Here is a 22,656-nt window from a genome sequence, read left to right on the forward strand (position 1 = left end):
TAAGTGGGGAGTGACTAGGACTTGGTGGGTTGGCATCACCCACCACCTTTCTTTGTTTTTACTGCAGTGTAATATTTCAGCCTGTTAATTGTCTTTTTTCTGAATACTGGGGCAGTTCTATCTCCAAATTCCTTGCAGGTATTAATGCTCCTTGGATCTCTTCTGTAAAAGGCTGCCTTTTTTGCTGATGAATCTGCCTTGCAATTGCCTTGAATTATATTCCCTTGACCCTTTGCTTATTTTGGTTCCAATACTGCTTGCAAGAGATTCAAAATCTCACATCCATACCTAATGGGAGCTCAGCAGCCCTTTCTCCTTCAAGGTGGCTCCATGAGTGCACACCACTCTAAATGCGTATTTGGAGTCTGTATATATATTGATTCTCTGACTACGTCTAATGCTTAAAGCTCAGGGAAGAGCTATCAGCTCTGCCTTTTGGGCCAGAGTGTTTCAGGGCAAAGGCTGTGTTTCAGTTTCTTCATCAGTGATCATTACAGCATACCCAGCCTTTCTTGCTCCTTCCTGCACAGAACTGCTGCCATCAGTGTGTAATTCTACATCTCTGTCCTCCAAGGGTTGATCCTTCAGGTCTGCCCTACTGGTGCAAATTTGTTCAGTTGTAGCCATGTCATAAAACTTTTTTGTTCAGCTATAGATAATAAGGTAGCAGGATTTGAAGATAACATTGTAGAGTTGTGTCATCCTGCTCAGACAGTAAGGCTTGTTATTTATCTAACCGGCTGGGAGAAATCCAGTGATGTCCTTTATGTTCCAGTATTGCTGTCACAGTATGTGGGACCAATGCTGTGATGGGCTGACCCAGGGTGAGTTTGTGAGCTTCTTTGATTAGCACAGATGTAGCTGCTACTGCTCGCAAACACAGTGGCCAGCCTTTACTTATCTCATCCAGCTGTTGTGAAAAATAGGCCACTGGCTTTTTCCAGACCCCAGGGGAACGGGCAAGCGCTCCCAAGGCCATGTGTTGCCTGTTGTGCATGTGAAGTTGAAGGGTTTACTTAGATCTGGTAAGCCTGGGGCTGGGGCCCACATTAATTCTTCCCTGTCCTCATCAAAACCCTTTTGGCATTCTGGTGTCCATTCAAGGAGAATACCTGGGCCTTTAATAGCTGAATGTAAGGGTTTTGCTATCATTCCCTAATTTAGAATCCATATTCTACACCAGCCAGCCATTCCAAGAAACCCCCTCAATTCTTGTTTGACCTTGGAACCATGATTCTACAGATTGCTGCTTCTTGTTCCGTCCTCAGTTCTCTCTGGCTTCTAGGAACTCCGTATCCCAGATACTGGGCTCATTCTGGTACTGTCTGTGCCTTTCCCTTGGACACCCGATCTCCAGCTAGAGCCAAAACATTCAGTAAATCAACAGTGGCTTTCAGACAGTCATCTTTCCCCTCCACCCCGATTAAGATATTATCTACGTATTGCACCAATGTAATGCTCCATTGGTTACCTTGCCATTGTTCCATCTCTTTTGCTAGAACATTACCAAATAGCGTAGGCCTGTTCTTGAATCTCTGTGGTAGCACAGTCCAGCATAACTGATTTTTCTCCCCATCTTTGGGTTCTCACATAGGAAGGCAAACTGCATCTGACTCTGTTCACTCAATGGATTGCCAAAGAAGGCATCTTTTAAATCTAATACAGTAAAATATATGTTAGTCTCTGGAACCACATTCAACAAAAGGTGTAAGGATTAGGTACCGCTGCATTGAACATCAGCTATAATCTGATAATTGCCCACAGACCTTGCACTAATCGGAGTTGTTGGGAATTAGGTTTTCTCCTGGCAAAATTAGGGTATCATATTCTGATTGACATTCCTGAAAAAGTCCAGGTTCTAGAAGGGAGGCAATTAGGTATTTCTAATCCCTTCCTAGCCTCCCACATTATTGGATATTGCCTCTTTCTTATTGGCCAGGCTCTGGGCTTCAGTCCTAGTTTTATGGGACTCACGATTTTCATTCTTCTCTTCTTGTGGCAGCAGTACGATTGCAGTATATCTGATGCTAACGTTGTGCCACTTCGGTAAAGCTTTTTTGATTACTTGGTTCCCAGTACTTGTGTGTGTATCTTAACAGGATAAGGAAGGAACACAGTATGTCTCTATTCTAGTGCTGCTTCTGGTGATGAGTAAGACCTGCAAAGACTAGTCCAGCCCATCTGCATCCAGTGCAAACCAAGTCCTGATTTCAGAATATAAAGTGTTGAACTATACCCCTTCCACAGTGCCAAAAGCTTGAGGAAATACATTGAGTGTCTTCTGCCATCTAGAATGTATCTCTGTTTTGAGATCTGCTGCTATCTAACACTAACAAAATCTGCCAGGGGATATAGGTATTGAAGGATACTTGTCCAAAGAATAACATCTTTGACACTGCGCTTATCTTGCTGTTTAGATCTCTTTCTTATAGGAAAGGAGAAGAAAAGCATCTTTAACATACCTTTTGTGCTGCTCAGCAAGTGCAGGCAGTTAAATATGGGTGGGAACCACCGATACCTTTCTGTTCCTGCCCTACTGAAATGCCTCTGGAGGAACTGTTGTTTTTCTGGCACTGGCAGAGTTTATTTGTATTGGAGTTTGGGGCTTGGTTTTGTGGTTTGATGTTGGTGACATTCCATTTTGGGTCAGTAGGACTATTTTAATTTAAAATTTTGGGTGGTGGAGGCAGCAGGAGTGCAGAACTGTGGAAGATGCTGTACGTGGAGTATGTTTAAGTTAACCTTATTTTGAATGGCTAGCTGTTCCAGAGCCTATAAATAAGAGGACTGGTTATTTTTCCTATTCTTGCAACTTTCTGTTTTCTCAGCAAGCTGTACTCTGCCATTTGTGACTTCCCTGGAGCAAAAGTTTTTCTTAACTCTCACAATAGCATTTTGTAGGAATCTTAAGGTCTGAGTAAAATAGGGGGAAGTTGTTTCTTCCTTTAAGTCATATGTTCAGAATTCTTATCTGGTTGTAATGATTTGAATGGTAATGAACTGAAAGTGAAAAGAAGCTATTAGAAATAAAAGTAATGTGGATCAAACTTTCCTTTTTTTGTTCTCCTTCTTGGTGCCATGGCTGCAGTCTAATCTTGCTGAATATTGAAGCTTCCAGGAAAGAGCTCAATCCTAAAGAAAGTTTTGGTTTTGAATGTCACGGAGAAGAAACTCCGGATACCTTTGAAATGCTTACCAAATGTGAATTAAATAAATAGAAAAGATAGTGGTTGGTTTTTTTAGTAGAGAAGAGTATTTCTGATGTTTGAATGGGGGGGGGGGGGTTTGCTAGGGCTTTGGGTTTGGTGGTGTTTGGTTTTTTTGTTATGGTTTTGGGTTGGGGGGTGTGTGTTCTTTTTTTCTCCTTTTTTTCATTTTTAAAGAGTTTCTGCTAGGAATAGCCAGCACAGTGGATTTGGGGCAACTGGTACAGGGTTCGACTTTTAAATCCTGTTGTTAAAGTTTTTTTGTGGGGCGAATCAAACGTACAGAACAGGAAATTTGTCAGCAAGTCCAGATTCCCAGTATTGTCCTATGACAGGAGCTGTTTGTGACTTGAGGAGGAGGTTGGCTGGGAGTAGTTCTTGGCTCATTGCTTCATTCTTGTCTTTAAATCATACACACTTTTCCCTTTCTTTCAGATCACCAGGTTTTGGCTTGTGCCTTACTGCAGAAACCATCAACGGTACTATTCTCAGTGCTGAACTAGCCTCAAACCCTCAGGGCCAGGGAGAAGCTGTTTTTCCTGAGGAACTTGGCCAGAATTGTGCTAAACTGTTGCTTGAGGAGATCTACAGGGTAAGCAGCCAATATGTTTCATCTGTATAGCTGTAGGGGAAGAAGATGATGACCTTTTGCTAGTGGAAGAGGTTGTTTGGGGGCACCCTCAGACAGACTCAGATCCAAACATAAAAGTAATCTGATGCTGCCAGTGTCATCTTGATCCAGGTAGGGAGTGCTTTGGAATGGTTGTTAATAGTGTAATGATTTACTGGGCCATGTTGGTTCCTACGTCTGGTATCATAGCAGTGGCAGATTTTTCTCCTGTTGCTTTCTGTCTGCAGCTGAATTCAATTGGCTTCACATGGGCTGGGTTTGGGGTTTTTTTTAATAGTAAGTTGCAGGGGTGATAGTCAGTGCTCTTAAACTGGCGTTTGGAATGTTGCATTATGAGTGGGAGAACATATGAGGAAGAAGGGGGAAAAAAAGCAGCTAGCCTCAATACTGGCCGCTCTGTGGTGATGATGACAAAGTCAGATGTGCTGAGATCTGTTTGGTTGTATGAGGAATCTGCTGAATGGTTTGTTGGAAAGGAACTAGGACAGTGTTTGCATAAGAATCTTAAATACATTGCAGTCTTTTGCAGTGTAATTAATTTGTTTTAGTTATTAAAACGTTTTTTTATGTGGTGAGACTTAGTGGATAGAGCAGTTTTCAGTCTTACAAATGATTTGGCAATTAGCATCATAGTATGTTTCTGATTTAATAAAGAACCTACCTGCTTTTGTTGTGTATTTCCACAGGCATTACGAATTGACAAAACACATTTGGCCTTTAGGAGGCAGTCACCTACAAACTGTACTCACTTTAAAAACAAGTAATTGCTCTGAACTTGGAACAACCTGCTAGGATTTTGCAAAGTATTAAAAGTACCATTAATGAGATTCTGTATTAGGTAATGTAGTAAATTATAAAAATACCCCTTAACCTCATAAATCACATCCATGCCTGTAGTAGATTGTTTACCTGTGCTCATGTTATCTTTTCCTTTCCCTGCTGCCAACCCTTTGTCAGTCTGAATTACCAGTTTGCCCACTTAGTTTCAGTCTTCCATTAATATTTTGTCTTTATTAAGTATATGCACCATGTTGCTAGAGGATTTTCCCTTTCTAGCCCAGGGTTCTTATTGCATAGGAACTCCACAAACAAACTGTTCCTGGGTACAGTCCAGACCCCTTGCATTTGAAAGTTCAGCATGCATGGAGTTCAGTCATGACAAGTGACTGAAACATCTGTCCGTTTCTACAATTATGTAGTGACAGGTAGCTGTTTTTGAGGGGTGAACTGTTAAAATCTTCCAGCTCCCCCACCCCCAAACCAGATAAAAACCAAGCAACAAAACAAAATAATCACATGTAATTTGGTACATTTGTTGCTTTGTGTAAACCTCTTGGAAAATATCTTCAGGTAGTCAGATGTTTGGAGGCATCAAAAATCCAATTTCCACATACTTTTTATGAGCAGCAATAGATATTTTTTTCCTTTGAAAACCACCTTGACAGATTGAAACCAGTGAGGGAATTTGTCCAGATAATATACTTTTTTCAGAATTGGATGTTGGAAAACTTCTGAAATGAAGAGGGGTAGAAAGGCCTGAACCAGGTAATATTCTGCTTTTAGTGTACTGCAGCCATGTGAATGTGATGAGTCAAATTCTGCAGAGCACCAGGAGAGTGAGGTTCTTGGGACAACAGGAAAAAAAAGCGCATTTGAGGAGGAAACAGGATCAGGCAAGTCTTTGAATGATAAAGGCCATGAAGTTTCAATGTCTTCAAAGATCAGATTCTGAGCGAGTGAAGTTGTTGGCTGTGGCCTGCTATGGTACTGCTGGTACTCCTGGAAGGCTCTTTTACATGTGGGCTGCTTCAGTCCAAGAGTAACTGACAGGTGCTGAGCGGTGAGTGTTCAGACTACTAGCGGTCCTCCACTGCAGCAGCTCATGGTGGAAAAGTTCTTGTTTGTTTCCATTTTTGGTTGTTGTACTGCTTATCCACGGGAGTGCTCAGTCCTTACTGTTCATCGGTTCCCTGCCCCATCTGTCATAGGCAGTGTGGTGGGTTTGTTCTGTAGCTTTCAGAATGCACACTTGAAATTTGTGTGTGACTGACACACACGCTCACACAGTGCTAGCCAGGAATTTGGAAAGATGGGCTCATTTTCTCTCTCTTGTTTTTTGGGGGGTTGTTTGAGTTTTTTTGAGCTTAGGTCAGTTTGATCTAGTGTTGACCCAGACAGGACATAAAAACATGTTGCAAAATGTGCAGTGTTTGTTTAGTTTGAAGATACGGGTGGGTTTTTTTAAGTCTCTTTGCCTAGATAAGATGGCTAGTGAAACAGTAAAAATTTGGGAAAGCTGTGCATGGAGCAATAATAGGTTGCTCTGAACAGGCACTCTTTAAGTCCCACTGTCTTTACACCAGCTAGTCACAGAATACAGAGCTCAAGGGAGAATTTCTTACCTGGTGTTTAGATCCTTTCTTTATGAGACTGTTTCTTCACCTGTTTCTTTGCTTGTAGGTACTGTGCTGCAGGAGCCAAGGAGGGTTGACCCGAAGAGGGCATCCTCGGAGCATTGGAGATAATTCTATATAGAAGGGCTTTAGCTATCAGGATCACCCACAAATCTGCTGGAGTTCATTACTGTTTGAAGGGGCCTACTTATTGTATTTGTTTAATTCTTGCTATTATGCAAACTTTACCACCTAGGTAATCTTAAGGATTTGAGTCTTGCTATGTTAAGTGCTAAATGATCTCTTTTACTAAGCCTTCAAAAAGAAATGAAAGGGATCGTATGATTCTTGGAATCAGTGGACCTTTTTTTAATGTACCTTTGTTGATGGAAAGATGTGGGAGCTAATTGACTAATAAGCAGGCACAGTGCTAATTACAGTGGCTCTGAAAGAGGGGGCATGGAGTGACTGGCTAGCATTGTCTTTTATAAATCCATAAGCAGTTCTTACCTAAGCTTAATTGTAGAATGCCAATAAGGATTTTCCTTTTGTCTTTGAAAGGCATTGATTATGGGAGCTTTATATAGCAGGTGATTGGCATAATGGAAAGGCCTGGAAGAACTGCAAAAGGATCGAATGTTTCTGTTCCTTGTGGTCATGAAAAACAGGGGAGGATGCAATATCTGTTTAAGGCTGAGTTCTTTAATGCAGAAAGGTTGAGTTGTTAGGGGGCTTGAAGGTGCAGGAGGAGTAAGGCTGGGGTTTTTTTATTTAACTAGAAGTAAAAAGAGTAAAGCATTTCACTGAAGGCTTAATTTTAGAGATGGTCTTTCTACAGTATGACAAGACTGCTCCATTCTTCTAAGGAAAACCCAGAACACCCAAAAACAACCAAACAAACAACAACACCCCCCCCACCCCAAACCCTCTGTACTTCACGTAACAAATTATTGAGTTAAGCAAGTATGTACCGCACAGGTAAGAGAGGAAATTGTGTGAGTATATGCCAAAACATAACCAAGACTAAATCAAAGCTGGGGTCAAACTTAGAAGAATAATCCTCTCCAAAACAGTGTTATCCAGTACCCAGCACTGTGATATTTGTACGTGCATATCGGCTGTGGTATTTGTATAACGGCATTTCAAAATGGAGTGATTAAGTGATCCGTGTATCTAATTTTCACATCCAGCTGGATCTGGCTCTGTTGTCAATGGAAACAATAATGGAGGAACTGCAATGAAGTGAATTAATATAGACTAGAAGATGCATCCTGGGTTGGTAACAAGTGCCAGCTATTTTTGGAATAAATGTCAGTACTTTGGCTCTGACTTTGCCCATCTCACTTCTCATGGGGACATTGTTTTTTATTTTGTACTCTTGAGTAAGTGGCAGGGGGACTGAGAGAAAAAAGTTGGCTTCCTTAAGAGTGGCATGTCCTTCCTTTGACACATTACTGTTCTGTCATCATTAAATTACAAGCAAATTACTTAATTTGTCTGCCTGGCAACTGCCTCTGTGGGAATGGGCATAACAGCACATTGTTAATGCACAGCAGTAGTAAGGACAACTGACTCACTGCAGCAAGAGAGTTCACGTAAGCATCTAGGATGTGATGGATGCATCATGTGTTGCTATATTGTTAAGGACGTGGTTATCTCCATGCTGATTGGAGCTTTTGTCATAAAAATAGATGTTTTCTGATTTTTTTTTTCAGCTTTAGAAAAACAAAAAGAAGCTCAGAAAATTTAAAGTTTTCATCCAAGTGTTTAAAACCATTTTGAATTATTAACAGAACTACAAATACAGGAAGTCCTGTGTCAGGAATACTCCTTACCAAACTCTTATCTGCTTCTTATACGTGTTTCAGATTGGCAAATGTTGCTGGTGAGAGCTGTGGCTCTAGATCACATCAGCCAATTCTGCAGGTACCCTGTTTGCTCAAGATAAAGCACAATTTTTATCAGCTTCATAGACGGCATTAGGTTGAGTGCATTAACTTCACTTTTGGTATGTCAGGTTCACACAGTTAAAAGGGCACGGGCTGCTGCAAGAGCGTGCTGCTAGGAGTTGGGTCATGGTAGTGAATGTAATTGAAAGATGTTCATTCACTGTGGTGTATCTTTTGTTGCATGAAGTGCAGAGGCTTTTTTCAGAAGAGCGGAGCTGAGATGTGTTACACTGAAGCAAGGCTATCTTGAAGATTACACCTTCAGTAACTCTTCTTGGAAAGGTCCTCCTTTCTGCCCTCGCACCAAGCAAATGTGATGAGGTTGTCACATCATTGTGTTTTCTTAATCTGTGTAGTCCAAAAGTTACTTTGCCCCTGCTTCGCCTTTTTGGGTTATGGTTTTATCTCTTAAAGCAGAGGTCCTCAAACTTTTTAACCAGGGGGCCGGCGCGCGGATGCAGTGGCAGGCAGCCATCTGCGGCTGCTTGGTTTCCCCCCCCCAACCCCCGGCAGGGGGGTCTGTAAATACCGGGGGCCGGATTGAGGACCCTGGGGGGCTGTGTCTGGCCCGCGGGCCATAGTTTGAGGACCCCTGTCTTAAAATGATGGCAGGTTACTCCTTGCCCACAAAGGTTACTGTCAGTTTAACTCGCTAGAGAATTTGGTTTTATAAGAATGAATTTTTAGTTTTGCTCTCTCAAGAGAGCCTATTCAGAGGGCCTAGCATGAGGCCTGATCCAGCAGGAAACTGTTGACAGATTTCATCTGCCTGTGGATCAGGATGAATAAGAGGACAGGCTGAAATCGTGTTATGCCAAATATTTTTTCTATTTGCAATACATTTGCATAGTAAATAGTTAAAGGTAAATTCTCTCTAAAGCAGTTTTGGCTGAAGTTATCCCTTTTAATTTATGCTCAAGCTTTGTAAACAGAGAAAGCCTTCCAGTTCTGATTTATGTACGCATCATAGTTAACATGTTCCACATACAAAACAATTTACCATGCACATGTGACTTACTGCAGTCAAATATGTACAAAAGTGTGTAGTTCTACATAATTTTATGAATGGCTCTTTCACATAGCAATAACAGAAAAATATTCCCAATTTAAATATGGGAGGGGAAATGTTTTAAAATGTAATACCACAAAAGTTAGCAGCAAGGGCTTAAGTGGATATATGTGAAACAACTTTCAACTTGCTGGTTTTCACCGCTGGTGCTAACTATAAAGTTACATTTGGGCAAATAGTTTTCCATAAAGTGCTGCAATTCATGGTATCTTCAAATGTACACAAACTATAATTAATATCTGTTTTCAATTTACTGCAAACAAATTATTTAGTGCTTACAGTCCATGATGTTAGAAGAGAACAGGTTGGGAGAGATGGGAGGGATCTTTAATGTGACCTTGTTACAGGGTTTTCTTTTAGTTCTGTTCTTTCCCAGCCTGCCATGTGAAATCAATTTGTCATTGTTACAAAATCTGGATTTTTATCTTTCTGGCCCTTGAAAATTGGGAGCGGTAATTCAGCTTTTTAAGTGTATCTTTCTCCTTCATTACTCCCATCCCAAGTTCTAGTTTGTACAGAGATTAATTATTAAAACATTTTTGTTTGCAGGGAGGCTGTGTAGATTCAACAAATCAGAGCCTTGCTCTGCTCCTCATGACCCTTGGACAACGAGATGTTTCCAAAGTCCTGTTAGGACCTCTGTCTCCATACACGTAAGTTGTTTTGTTCTGTTTAATTACCCAGTCTTGTTTAATTCGCTAGTTTTATTGCACAGCTGTTTTTTGTATATGGAAGACCTTTGCCTGTGGCTATGAACAGAACAACTTGTACCCATCTTCAAATGAGACAGGTGGTGTAAGTTACCTAGTGTTTATTTCTACATGTTAGAAGATGATTCCCTTACTGTTCTCTGTTATGCCGGGTTCTGAGAATTGCAGAGCTGGGGTTTATTGTTGGTTCCTGGATTGTAAGTGTACATCAGTTTGCTTTTTGTTGCCTAGCATACACTACTGTGTTTTCCTAGTGATCTTTCTGTAACTGTGGCCCCAAACAGCAAGTTCAAATGGCTAGCCAAATGCTAAAACTGTGATTGTCCATCAGTAAGGAAATAGCTTAAGAGTTCAAATCATGGAGGTATGTGCAACCCCTAAGTTTTAGTCCTACCAGGCAGTGGACTGCTACTTAGTCCTTCAGTCTCAATTTTTGTTAAAGCTTTATCTGTGGGTGGTAGTGGTTCAGAGGATAGAAAAAGACTAAATTTCTTATGTTGCTAGTTGCAGCACACAGGTTAGGGGAAGGGCATCCAGTACCAAAAATCTCTTTATCTGATTTTTGATATCTGACCAAAAATCTGTCAGACTGACAAGTAATTGACTAGATCACGATTGTTCCTAGATACTGAGCAGTTTTCCTTTAATAAAATGGAGGGAGGGTTGTTTATCTGACAATGGCATCAAATAATAAGACTATGAACTGTCCTTTTTCGGTTATCATGGTACCGGTGCTGTATATGTGAAAGGTACAGTACTGTGATAACTGAAGAATGGTGGTGCCATCACATAAGAGCTAGAAATTGCCTAACTGCTGCTCTCAACCCCTGATACCTTGGAAACAACATTGATCAGATTTTGTGGGTAGCCTGCAGTTGCACAGGGGTAATCCCCTGTAAAGTAAGTATCCATGTGAAAGGCTTACAAAAAGTAGGTATTGGTGTCTGAAGTGCACAGTTAAGCATGTGAAACAAAGCAGTCACTTCTCATTGTCCAGTGGGGTGTTTTGTTGGGTTTTTTTTGTAATGCTATGAAAATCACGCAAACATACTAGCTGATTTTGTAAGCAGGCTGATTTCAAGTGGGTGGGTTGTAACTTCTTCCAAATTAAGAGTGTGGCAGGGATGAAGGTCAGGAGCATACATCCTGAGGCAGCATGTGTTACAGGAGATCATAAAATCTGTGATTTCTGTGATTCATTGGTCCTATGAGGATCTGTTCAGAGATCACACAGCTCTGTCTGGAGCACCCCCATGCCCTCACCAAGGCTGCTTATAAACGGTGGGGAAATTTGCCTCCTGAGCAACTCACTGGATGCACAGGCTTTTGAAGTGCACTGTAGCTCTGTCAGGTTCCACTTCATTGTCTCCTTTTCTCTCTTGGCTATGAGATCCCTGCATTTAACTCTTTCACCCTGTGGAATCTGAAGCTATTTATAAGCCCCGTTAAGCTAGATTGACTTCCCTGCCTAGCACCGTGCAGCGCACGTGCGACAGTTCAGCTGGCAGATGGGAGCGCTCTGTGGGGACATGGTGCTTTGGAACACGTCCATCAGAATGAGGAAACATCTCCCAGACGGGTGTATTTTCACAGGAGACATCCTTTGCCCCCGCTAACGCCGGGTGGCGTGGGGGCAGGGCTTTCCTGAGTGGCCTCGGGGCGCCAGTCCCAGAGACCATCTGGCCCGCGGCCACCTGGATTAGCGCCTCCTGCCTTACCCTCCCGATTTCGCAGCGGTAAGCGCCGCTATCAGGCCGAGCTTAAAATCAAAGTCAGGGTGCTGGCGGCGGCGGCGCCTGGCAGAGCGGGCTGGGCTGCGCGCCGGTGTGTCGGCGGGGGCCGGGCCCGCGGGCAGCCTGAGCGCCCCGCGCCTCGGTGCGCGGGGTTCGGGGCCCGCTAGCCGGGGGCGGGTAGGGCGCCTCCGCCCGCCCGCCGGGCCCAGGGCCTCCCCGCGGCGTGGCGCCCCCTGGCGGGCGCGGGGCAGCAGCCCGGGCGGGCTGGGCCCTTCCGCCGCGGGGGAGGGCGCTGTGCCCTGACAGCGAGCTGGGGCGGCGCAGTGGTCGTGTACCTTTTGGTGTTGCTTACCAGGCTCCTGCGAAAAAGTAGCGCTTAGGTAAACCAGGCTTTTTAGTCTTTTTCTTACACCCCCCCCCCCCCCCCTTTTTTCTTCCTTTTTGTTTATTACAATGCTTTTTTATTTGAAGGGAGCGGTCCCTGAGGAACACCTCCAGTGTGGCTCATGTGGCTGTCCCTCAACCTGAGAAAGAGTGTTCAGCTCTGCCTTGTTCTTGCATGAACACACTAAATTTCCAGCAAAATAAGATGTCCTTGTACCTCACGCCCCCCTCAGTCCCCGGGTCCATACGGCCTCCTGTTCCCTGAGGCGCAGACTGCCACATGCAAACCGCTCAGCCCTGAGCTAATGCCAGCTTGCTCTCTGCTGCGCTGCTGGCTCACACCCTGCCTTCCCCCCTCTTTTTTCTCCTATTTCCAGGGCTCTTGCCACTTGTGCTACTGCTGTGGCAAGACAGAGCTGGCTTCTTGCTGCTCCCAGGTTCTCCCCGACATCCCAAGGCAGCCTCCCCCTCGCTCCCACTCCCCCTGAGCCCCTCGGGTGGACCCCGGGGCTGCAGCAAAGCCCTCTGGCTTTTCCTCACTCAGCCCTTATTCAGAAGCGAGAAGAGATGGGAGAAGCGCAGTGTGGTCCACATACATGTGAAGGGAGGTACAGGCTGAACTGATCCCACTAACGTGTTGCAGAGTTTGCTGATCAGCTCTTATGATTCTCCCTGAGTTCCTGGCTCCATGCTGCCTCTGGCATTTGTACATTTTATGCTCTGCCCTCTTTGCAGTTCGGCATGCCACTCCTGCTGTTTTGGGCTTGGCTGCTTTCTTGTCATACTGCCAGAGGTCTGGGAAGGGACCCAGCTAAGGAGAAGGCTGGTACAGAGCTTGTTGCCCATCAGCTTTACTGAAGCATTTGTGCCAACATATGCCGATCTGCCTAACAGCAGAAATCAGAAACCTTGCAGTTGAAGAGGCATGGAAGAAAAAGGGGCTTTTCAGTTCTCTCTTCCCACTGTTAATCCATTTTGAGATGAGACAGCTGGTGTTTGTGCTGAGGCCAGTTACCACCCCAGGAAGGTGAGATAGATGTACATAGAGCATGGGGTGCCATGTGCCTGCATTCACCCTGTAGAGGTGTTGACTGCCCCAGAGATAACTCAGATCCTGCTAAGTACAGGGTAGGTAATGGCAGCCCCTCTTCATGCACATACCCGAGCACAGGAGTATCAGCACTTACCCACTGGAGTGGGTAAGGCAATTCTTGCTCCTGCAACTTTTGTTGTGCTTATTGACAATTTCTGTGAATAGGAGCTGCCAGGAGGATTTCAGAGGCCTCATGATGTTGCAGTGGGGACAGTCCTATCCTCTTGGTCCTCTGATTCCCATTTTGTGGGTACTTCGCCTTGATTTGGTGTAATGATATAAGTGTGATTAGCTTGTGATTATTGCTGTCAGCATGCAGAGCAGAGGTTTTTTCCAGATTGCCAGCGAACTAATGTGTGGACTGGACATGCACATGCACAATCCCTTTCTTTAAAAGTTAAATTTAACCTGAGAAGGGTACATACCAATTGCTGCAGGATTTTAAACCTTAGTTTAATACTGCAGGCTTGCTTGTGGCCCTGCTTAGAAGAGACCAGACTTCTGTCAGGAGCAGTTGCCAATTTTGTATTTGTAGCCTTTTGGTGTAATTGCTTGTTCCGTGTTTTGGGGAAGCCAGTAGGAATGTTTTCTTAGCTGTTTTTGGTTTTGTTTGTTTAATACTTTTTAGTAGTTTTTCCTGTCACACTCTAGTCAGTGCGCATTTAGGAGCACTGTGTCTGTTTAGTCTCTTCATGCCTCTCATTCTAAAATTATAAAAGGAAAATTACCTTTTTTTCCCCCTAAAAATAAAGAGAGAAAACAGGAAGAATTCTGTATCTGAATGTGATTGTAATAAAATATTTAAGAAGTGGAGAAGTTAGTAATACAAATCAAACATGTTATAGTATCTGACATGTCTCTCTCAAAGTATGCACCCAAGGCCAACCTTTTGCTATCCCTGTTTATCTTTTATTTCTGCTTTAAAAATGGGGAGTGGGGGTTGGGCTACAGCACGTCACTATGGGGTTCATATAGCCCTGATGGACAGTCAGCAGCATCATGAGTAAGTGACCTTGCCTGGCTACATCTCTTCTTTCTCTTTTCTTTCTTCTCTTACCAGTTTGTCTTGCTATGTTACCAGGCTTCCCTTCTCTTTCTGCTCATACAGAGGGTGCAGTGGTTTCAGTAGGGGTCACTAGCCACATTCTACAACACGAGGGAGGAGGGCAAACGCCGTTTGGAGCCGTTTCTCTGTACTAAGCAATTGTTTTCATGTTCTATTCACTGTGCTTATTGCTAGAATCTTCATTAGTACATACTGTAATGGGCTTTCTGTTCTGTTTTTAAAATTCTGTTGTTTTCTCTCCTTTAGAATTGAGTTTCTGCGACACCTGAGAAGCTTCTTCCAGATCATGTTTAAAATTGAAACAAAGACCCCTGAGGAAGAGCACACGGGCGGGGAGAAAGTCTTAATGACCTGTGTTGGCATTGGATTTTCCAACCTTAGCAAAACTATAAGATAAGAAACATCTGTAGGCTTCATGAAATAGGATGACAGAAAACACTGCAAAGATCTGATAAAACCTGCCTTTCCCTGTGCCTTTTCTGGCACAGGGAAACAAATGATGATTCCAGTGCAGAGGTACCCAAGCTTGCTGCATGTAAACAATCAAGCTGACTTTAGGCTATCTAAACAGACCTGTGCTGTTTATAAATGCAATGCCAGTATTCTGTGCTGCATGGAACGCCCAGCTGGAGCCTCAGCTGGCTTGGGACTCTTTGCACTGTATTCCACTGAATGGGACACAAATGCCTCTTCTGTCCCTGTGCTCTCAAGCCTTATTGCAGTGGGTGCTCTAGTTTTGTGTAACCAGACTTCAGTCATAGATTTTTCTGAAAGGTAACCAGACTTCAGTCATAGCTTTTTCTGAAAGGTTTAGATAGAGATGGAAAACAAGGTTGACCAAAACGAGCTTTGCAGTGCAAAACAAATGATCACAACAGAAACATTAGCTTCTTGAGGCAGTTGCAGAGACAATATTGGCATGGAATTGAAAGTAATAAAGGTGTGTCAGTAATTTTCTTTGTTTATGCATTGCATATGTATAGAATTTGTCAGATGCTTCACTCCTGACTAAATTACATTGACTAAATTACAGTTTCACAGGAAGAAAAAAAAAACCTGTATTATAATTTTCCTGGATGTGAGAATACTGCAGAAGAGATCACAGCCTGTACCAACTTGTTTTAGCCTCCTCTGCAAGGACAGGCATGGGAGGAGAAACCTCCTTAACAGTTTTTAACATATTACATGTATTTTTTTAGGTTTGTTTGGCATGCCACACTGCAGTTCACAATGAGTTGTGAAAGGAAGCAAAAAAAGCTGTAGGCTTGGAGGGACAAAATTAAATTCAGTAATGCCATCACATGTTGTGCAGCTGCTTCCTTTTGAAAGAGAGGATAATGGTGTATGGGCGCTGCTTGGATTGACAGGTGCAAAAAGTTTCTACCAGGATATAAATATTTACCTAAGAAAGGCTTTTGGTAGATTCCAGGCAAACCTGCTGAAGTTAATACTGAGCTCCTGACAGAAGGAAATAAATTCATACTTGACTTCAGACTACACTCAGTGTATCTACAGTAGAATAAAACAATGTCGAAAGCTGGTGTATATATAGACCAAATACTAGTGACTGTGTTATAATGATCTTAGAAACTTTATCTGATGCCACCATAAAGTGGGCATTAGCTCTGTAATAGGAAAAATGTATATTGGACCCAAAAGGACTTTGGAAAAAAGTTAGGTATTTTGATTAGTGTTTTACTAATATTGCAGGCCGTGTGAGTCATTTTTGTACTGTACTTTGTTCTTGTTGCAATCTATCTAAACATGTTTTGGAAAAATAAAAGTATTTTTTCCTAAATAAGTTTTTATTTCCCTTTAAAACAAAGCAAACAACAACCAAAAAAAAACCCCTGAACCTTTTCTCCAGCCCTGTAAGATGGCAATTCAAAAGATAAATGGCTATTTTGTGCTGATACATCTAAAGAACAGCTTTGGGATTTGCCAGGGTGGGAGGGAGAGGGAGAGGCCCTTCTTAGAATTTACTAGCTTTCCAAAATTTTATTTGCAGCTAAGGGAACCCTAAATAAAATGGTAGAATGTGAAATAAAACTCTTTTACTGTATGTTTTAAATTTCAAGTTACATTAGGAAAAATGCAGGCAAGGAAAAATTTACCTTGCTTACCTCTGTCACCTGTGCAATCAAAAAGCTAGAAGCTCTCCCAGTCAAAATTACCCTAAACACAGGGAGCCACTGATCCAGAAAGTAAAATGTACAAGCTAAGATTAATAGCCACTGGAATAAAAATATAAAGCTGATGCTAATTAAAGATACAAGTTTGTAGCGCAGCTCAGATTTCTAAAATCAGTGTAAGTAAAAATTTGTAAGTGTTGTCACAACTTCAAAAATCAAAAGCTTTATTGTTTTTAAACTTTTAAAACTCAAACTTTGAAGCTATGACAGCTTTTGCAAATGTTCCATTTGCACCAAACTGAAAGAGCAATGTGTTACCCAGGTAGAAGATTGTTCAGCAATTGTGTAAGGCAAGACTATGGTTCTGAATGGTTATCCCTCAGCACTCTCAGGGCTGACAATTCTCTTCCATGTGTCTGGAAAGGTGCTTCTGATTTCATACAAAATACTATGCATCTGCAAGTTGGGTCTAGATCAAAATATGCATGAGTTTTGATTATTCTCTTTTTGTCTTTTAACATCACAGAAGTGAAAAACAGGGGGAAAAAAAGGCTTGTTTGTGTGTCAGCATTCAGAAGGCACTTGATTCAGTAAGGCTTCCTGAGAGGTTTATTTAAGTATGTGTATTTAGAAACACATCTACAGATTCAGAATGTCTGTGCAGGAAAGGGTTTCTACTGCAGAATGTTTCTGAGCACTGACTGTAAAAATCTACTTCATAATTTACAGCACAAGTGTATTATCCAATATTTTCACCTTGTTCCTTGTGACTTAAATAATGTATGTAATGTACTTTCAGAGGAAACATCCACAATAAATCAGGGCTAAATAAGGCAGCCTAGAAAACATTCCCATTTCTTTTGTATACATGCTTGTCAGGTTTTTAATAAAAATACTGTTTCCTCATGCTTCACTATTAACGTCAGTAGCAAGTTTACCTGTAAAACAGTGTCAAGATTTTGTTCTAGGCTTTTCTAAAGTAATAATATATGAATTCAAAGTGAAGAAGAGCTGATTTGGAAGGATCTGGCTTTTTCCACAATATATAAGTTTCCACCTTAGAAGAACCAGCTATTACAGAATGCACAGGCTCCTTAACAGCTTCTTACTTAACAAAAGCAGGGGGCTAATCTAAAGCTACACCATCTGGGGCTGGCCTTATCACAGGAAGAATGTGGCAGCTCCCTAAATAGTTTTTCTTAATTTTCAGTTTCAAAGTACAAATAAGGAATGAACATCTGTTTCAGCCTGCAGAGTTAAATAAGCATTGTAAGCAGATGGTTTTTAAGACTTGAAAATTATGGTAAGAAGTATTAATGAAAAACTAAGGAGGTGGGTATTACATAACTCTATTACCCTTCTTTTCCCTCCCCTGTCCCACAGCTTTACACAGAAGAGATCAATTTGGTCAGAAATGGCTGAATAGCTGTTGAGACATTGTAGGAAAAATACAGGAAATTATCGAAATCCTCACTCACCTGACTAAAACACAGAGTAAAAACTTAACCATGCTTATTAAGTTCATGGCATTTTCTTCACTGACCTAGCTTTCAAAGAAAGAGCTGCTATGAGAGAACTTGACTGAAACTTCTGTTTTCACACCTTTTAAGATTTCAGTAAAATCTCTCATTGATATCCTTTGCCTTATATCTTCTCCAAGCAAGAACAATGCTATTAATTAACTATTTGAATTGGTTTTGCCGAGTCATAAGCACATAAATTTTAAAAAGATGCATTGTTTGCATTCATGTAATGAAATTCTTGGCTTTACGGATTTTTATCCTCTGTTCCAAAGTCTGTGTTTTGGAGAACTGCCTTTGTGCCTGTGGTGCAGAAGAATGAAGTGACTCATTTGTATCCCACAAGGAGCTGGACTAGAAAATATCAAGATCCACAGATTCTCAGGTCTGTGCAAACATTTATCTCACCTTACGAGTGCTATAAGCACATTGTGGCACTACAAGCCTGTCATGAATGCGTGGTTTAGGTTGAGTCACTTAAAAGCATTACCATGAAATGTATGAGCAAAAAAGTTTTAATAGGAATTTGTGGGAGTGTGACTTCAGAAAGTTTGATGGCAAGGTTCGCTCTGTTACTTACTACTTAGATAAATCACAAAAAGAATTAAGTTAAAATTAAGCTGGAATGGTTTACACAGACTAAAACTGTGAAAGGCTAAGGGAGACCTTCCCACTGAGTCACAAGGTTCAGACTGGATCCCCTTGCTTTCTAAACTCGTAACAGAGCTTAGGTGGGGCTGGATCCACTCTTAGTCTCAGACCTGGACAATGGTTTATGTCTAAAGAATATAAGGAATATTCACAGTTTAATGCTGGTCATAGGAAGTTAGCAGTGCTCGGTCATAGACTAATTTACCATTTACAAAGTGAATTGAATGGGATTTATGTAAATTATAGAAATGGCTTAAATATGGATTCAGAACAATACACTTCTTATTATGAAGTTACTAAATCAGTTCACACACACATGCACACAGACACGAATGAATAGAAGTGCAGAGATATATGTACAAAGATACACCTGTTGCAACTTCCCCTCAAGTTCAGTGCATACTCACGTCTGCTGCCCTTGCATTTCTCCACAGACGAAGGGCTGAGCCTTGAGGCAGAGGAAAATTAGCCCAGGTGTTGTCCTCAGCTTTCTGTGGTGGTCCCTCTCGTACCACAGACTTGGGAGACTGAGTTCTGAGAAGCGTCCTGCTCAGAAGGAGATGCTGCTTGCACTCTGCTGTGGTCCAGGAGAGCTCAAAAGGCCTCACTGAGGGCCTTTTTATAGGGTTGGAGATGATTTGCTTTAGTCGTCAGTAAACTTCTATCCTGACCGTGATCTGACATAATTAATGGTGTTTTCCCCAAAATTCCATTGACTGTGGTATCATACCACTTGGAGTCATAATAAAGAGTGTTCCCAGGCTTGTTAGGGATGTTACAGTCCAGATAAGGAATGCTCTAAGGATGTCAGGTGGTGGTGGTGTTCCGATAAGGGATGTTTCTAGTACAGCCAGTGCTGTTTCCCACTTCGGTCCTGCAAGAGTTGCCAGTACGGTCAAGTGACTCTTAAACAACTGCCGAGCTCATGACACAGAGGCTAAGGCCTAATGGATTCCAGCGTTTGTGGAGCAGCCCAGGGGAGGGAGGGAGATGTACCACCACGAAGCCTAAATCTCCCTGGCTTATTTCTGCTCTTTTTTTCTGTTTTTGTTTGTTTGTTTGTCTGTTTTGTTCATAGGAGTTGTTTGGGTTATTTTGTCTACAGTCAGTTCTTGCAAAGACCAGATCCTGCCATTTTTACTTAATAAAGATTTCTTTTGTGATACGTCCCTTTCTCTGCTGATCTGTTCTCCAGCCTCCTGTTAGCTCCATAGCTTTTCCTATGTTGTACAAGCTGCTGTGGGGTTCTGAGTTGCTGGATCATTTCCTTGCTCTGTCCTCTGGTATGTACATGGATTTCTCTGCGAGCGAGCTCTCTGGCCACTCACCCAGACAGCTTCCCTCTCTTTTGTCCAGCTGTCACTCCTGTGACTCACTGCAGGGACTTTCATCCAGGGTTTATAAAACAGAGAAGTGAATAAATAACGTTGGAGTTCTTCTAATGTGCCCTAGTAGTCCCCAGCTGTGGAAACAAAGCATTGCCCTTGTCTCTTCCATCTCAGATGTCCCCTTGAAGGCTTGCCATCTTGAAGTCAGAGAGTTTAGGACCAAGAGGGGTTGCTAATTACACCAAGTCTGACCTGTGTGTTAGTAGTCTTCCTCCTTCGAGGGAAATGACAGTTTTCAGAAGGGCCTCCACTCTTCACCAGGAAAACTGAGGCATGGTATTTCCATTACACAGTTCTGTGAATTTGTTCTAGCATTTAATCACTTGCTGTTTAAAAACAAGTACTTATTTTACCTGGTCAGCTTTCAGGTCCTGGTTCTTAGAGTACTCAAGAGCCTTGTGTGATCCAATATGTTTCCACCCCATGAAAGACCTCAAAGGACAAAAATTTTTGCTTTGGGATCAGAAAGCCTTATCTGACACACAGACAAAAGGTCTTCTGGCTGAATCCCCTGAGTTTTGAGGTGAAGCAAGAAAGCAAACTACTTACTAACACTCAAAGTTTCTTGCTGATTAGCATTAAAAGATATGGGCTGCTTCAAAACCAGTGGCACATCATGTTACTAGACAACAGGCTCATTCTTACAAAGTCCTGGGCCTAAGGGTTGCACAAGAGAAAGTCTTGACATTCAGCTCCACTCTTATGAAGCTAAAAGACTGTACTCTTTCAGGACCCTCTGTTAAGTAAGCAGACCTAGAGTTGCATTTACTTAGCAATATTGTGGGGGTTTCTCCCCTTAACTTCCACTGGTGAAAGCCCTGACTGTATTTCACTATATAAGGTGTCTACCACTGCTACTACAAAGACTATTTCTGACACAAAGACAGCATTGGCTGAAGAGTTGGAGATCTGGGGACTTGATACTACTTTTTATCTCCTTGCTTTTCACAGAAGCAGGGCAGGGAATACAAATTACCTCCTTACATTTAAAATATTATAAAATATTGTTCTTTATGCCACTAACATTTTATAGGGAATAAAAAAATATATTCACAACCCTTGTGTACATGCCAGAATATTTTTGCAGCACTAGCTCACATAACAAATCAAGAAATGCAGATGCTAAGGATTTCAGTAACTGTGTGTCAGCTACCACTCTCATGACAATCCACTCCTGCTGGTGTTCCTGCAGCTGCTAGCCAAATACTAAACTCTGCAAGCTGTGAGTGGCATGATATGTTAGTTTCACTTTTGGGGGGAAGCAGAAAAGTGGCGATTCCAAGTAAAATCAGCCTCCTTTGCAATCTTTTCAGCTTGCTTCCTCTACCATTTACTGAATGGTAGCCCATTCATAGATCAGTAGAGTATTTATTTAAGTTGCCTGCTGCAGCATCTCTTCTACACAAACTAGCTGCCATTTTCACAATTTCTGCTGACCAAAAATATCTCCAGCTGCGTTTGCTGGTAGTTGTAGGCTTTTCACCTATGGCTGACTCAATTGCATAGCAGCAGAGCAGGCAGAAGAGAAGACATTAAAAAAAAAACCTGGAGGGATGGATTCAGGTGGCTCACCTCAGGGGACCAGGTTTGCCCCCCTGGTCTAGTTGTGCCAAAGGTGGTTCCAGGGCTGCAGGGCATTTTTGTGGCTTCTCTGGCCCCAGGAATGCCAGGTTCAACTGTGCTCGACACTGGATATGGCATTTAGCAAAAATAATGAAAAACAGCTTTCCTTCATTTCTGTGGATGAGAACTAGTTGTACTCATTCAAGCAGTTAGGTAAACACTTCTAATTTTTTTTTTTTGGTCCTCCACATGAAATTTAGCTTAGAAATTACATATTTTGAAGCTACTCTCTGTGAGGGCCAAACTGAGTTAATTACTGTTTCTGCCTTACATACAACTACCTCAGCAACATCTGTTGTATCAACACAGAAGGCAGGCTAGGAAGCTTGACAGCTAGCGATGTATTTCTCTTTAGTTAAGGGAGAACTTTCATGCCTTGTTTTTCATGTTTGCCTACATGTGAGGAACACTTGCTGGAACTGCTTATCTAAAAATCTTCCTCCTCCAAGAAAAGGAGTTTGTGGAAGCTATTTCTGGGTCCTATGATGTTCGCTCTGAAAGCTCAAACATTTCCATTACGCTACAAAAAGTGGAATAAGGAACCAATGTTTTAAAACATAATAGTTGCTGGGTGCATTTTTTTTTTAAATAGGAAATGAAAACAGTTGAATTTAATTTACTGTTTTAATTACAAAGAAAAGACCTAATCAACGTGACTGGAGTTCAAAAGTAAAGGAGAAAAATAAGAGCGACTGGCACAGGTTTGATGTTATTTGTGCTGATGTAATTCCAGAGCAGCAGTGACAGTTACTAGTTAATTAAAATTATGTACAGTCTGACCCCACAATTAACTAATTAAAGCAGTGTTACCAAAGTGGTGTCCTGTGGGACAGACCTCTCTGTTTATAAGTGCTTCTTAGCTGGTTTGCACACATATTTAGCAGGGTACCTTTCTGAATCCAGACAGGGAAATCTACTTCTCTGTGAAAACCCTGTGCTTCTGCTAGTTTTAATTGGAATTGGTCAAAAGGTTCAAAAGCAAAACAGCTATGCTGAAGATACTTAATAATTTATTTTTAACCTAAAATGTTTTGATGTTACAGTTTTGCCAGTGTGCATATTTGATATCAACACTGATATCTAGATGCTTCCTGGAGTAACTTACTTT

General features: G+C 42.0%; 1 protein-coding gene across 1 annotated transcript in view; it reads left to right on the forward strand.

The window, feature by feature from the left end:
* RCL1 (RNA terminal phosphate cyclase like 1) overlaps positions 1 to 17,279 on the forward strand; it is a 34,026-nt gene extending 16,747 nt beyond the window's left edge. The window contains exons 7-10 of the mRNA XM_080372309.1: positions 3,642 to 3,798; positions 9,798 to 9,901; positions 14,481 to 14,974; positions 15,009 to 17,279. Coding sequence (XP_080228435.1) covers positions 3,642 to 3,798; positions 9,798 to 9,901; positions 14,481 to 14,631 — 412 coding nt within the window. The 3' untranslated portion in view covers positions 14,632 to 14,974; positions 15,009 to 17,279. The remainder of the gene's footprint in view (positions 1 to 3,641; positions 3,799 to 9,797; positions 9,902 to 14,480; positions 14,975 to 15,008) is intronic.
* The last annotated feature ends 5,377 nt before the right edge of the window (positions 17,280 to 22,656 follow it).

The sequence above is a fragment of the Falco punctatus genome (genome assembly GCF_963210335.1).
Source record: "Falco punctatus genome assembly, chromosome: Z".
In the NCBI taxonomy this organism is placed as follows: domain Eukaryota; kingdom Metazoa; phylum Chordata; class Aves; order Falconiformes; family Falconidae; genus Falco; species Falco punctatus.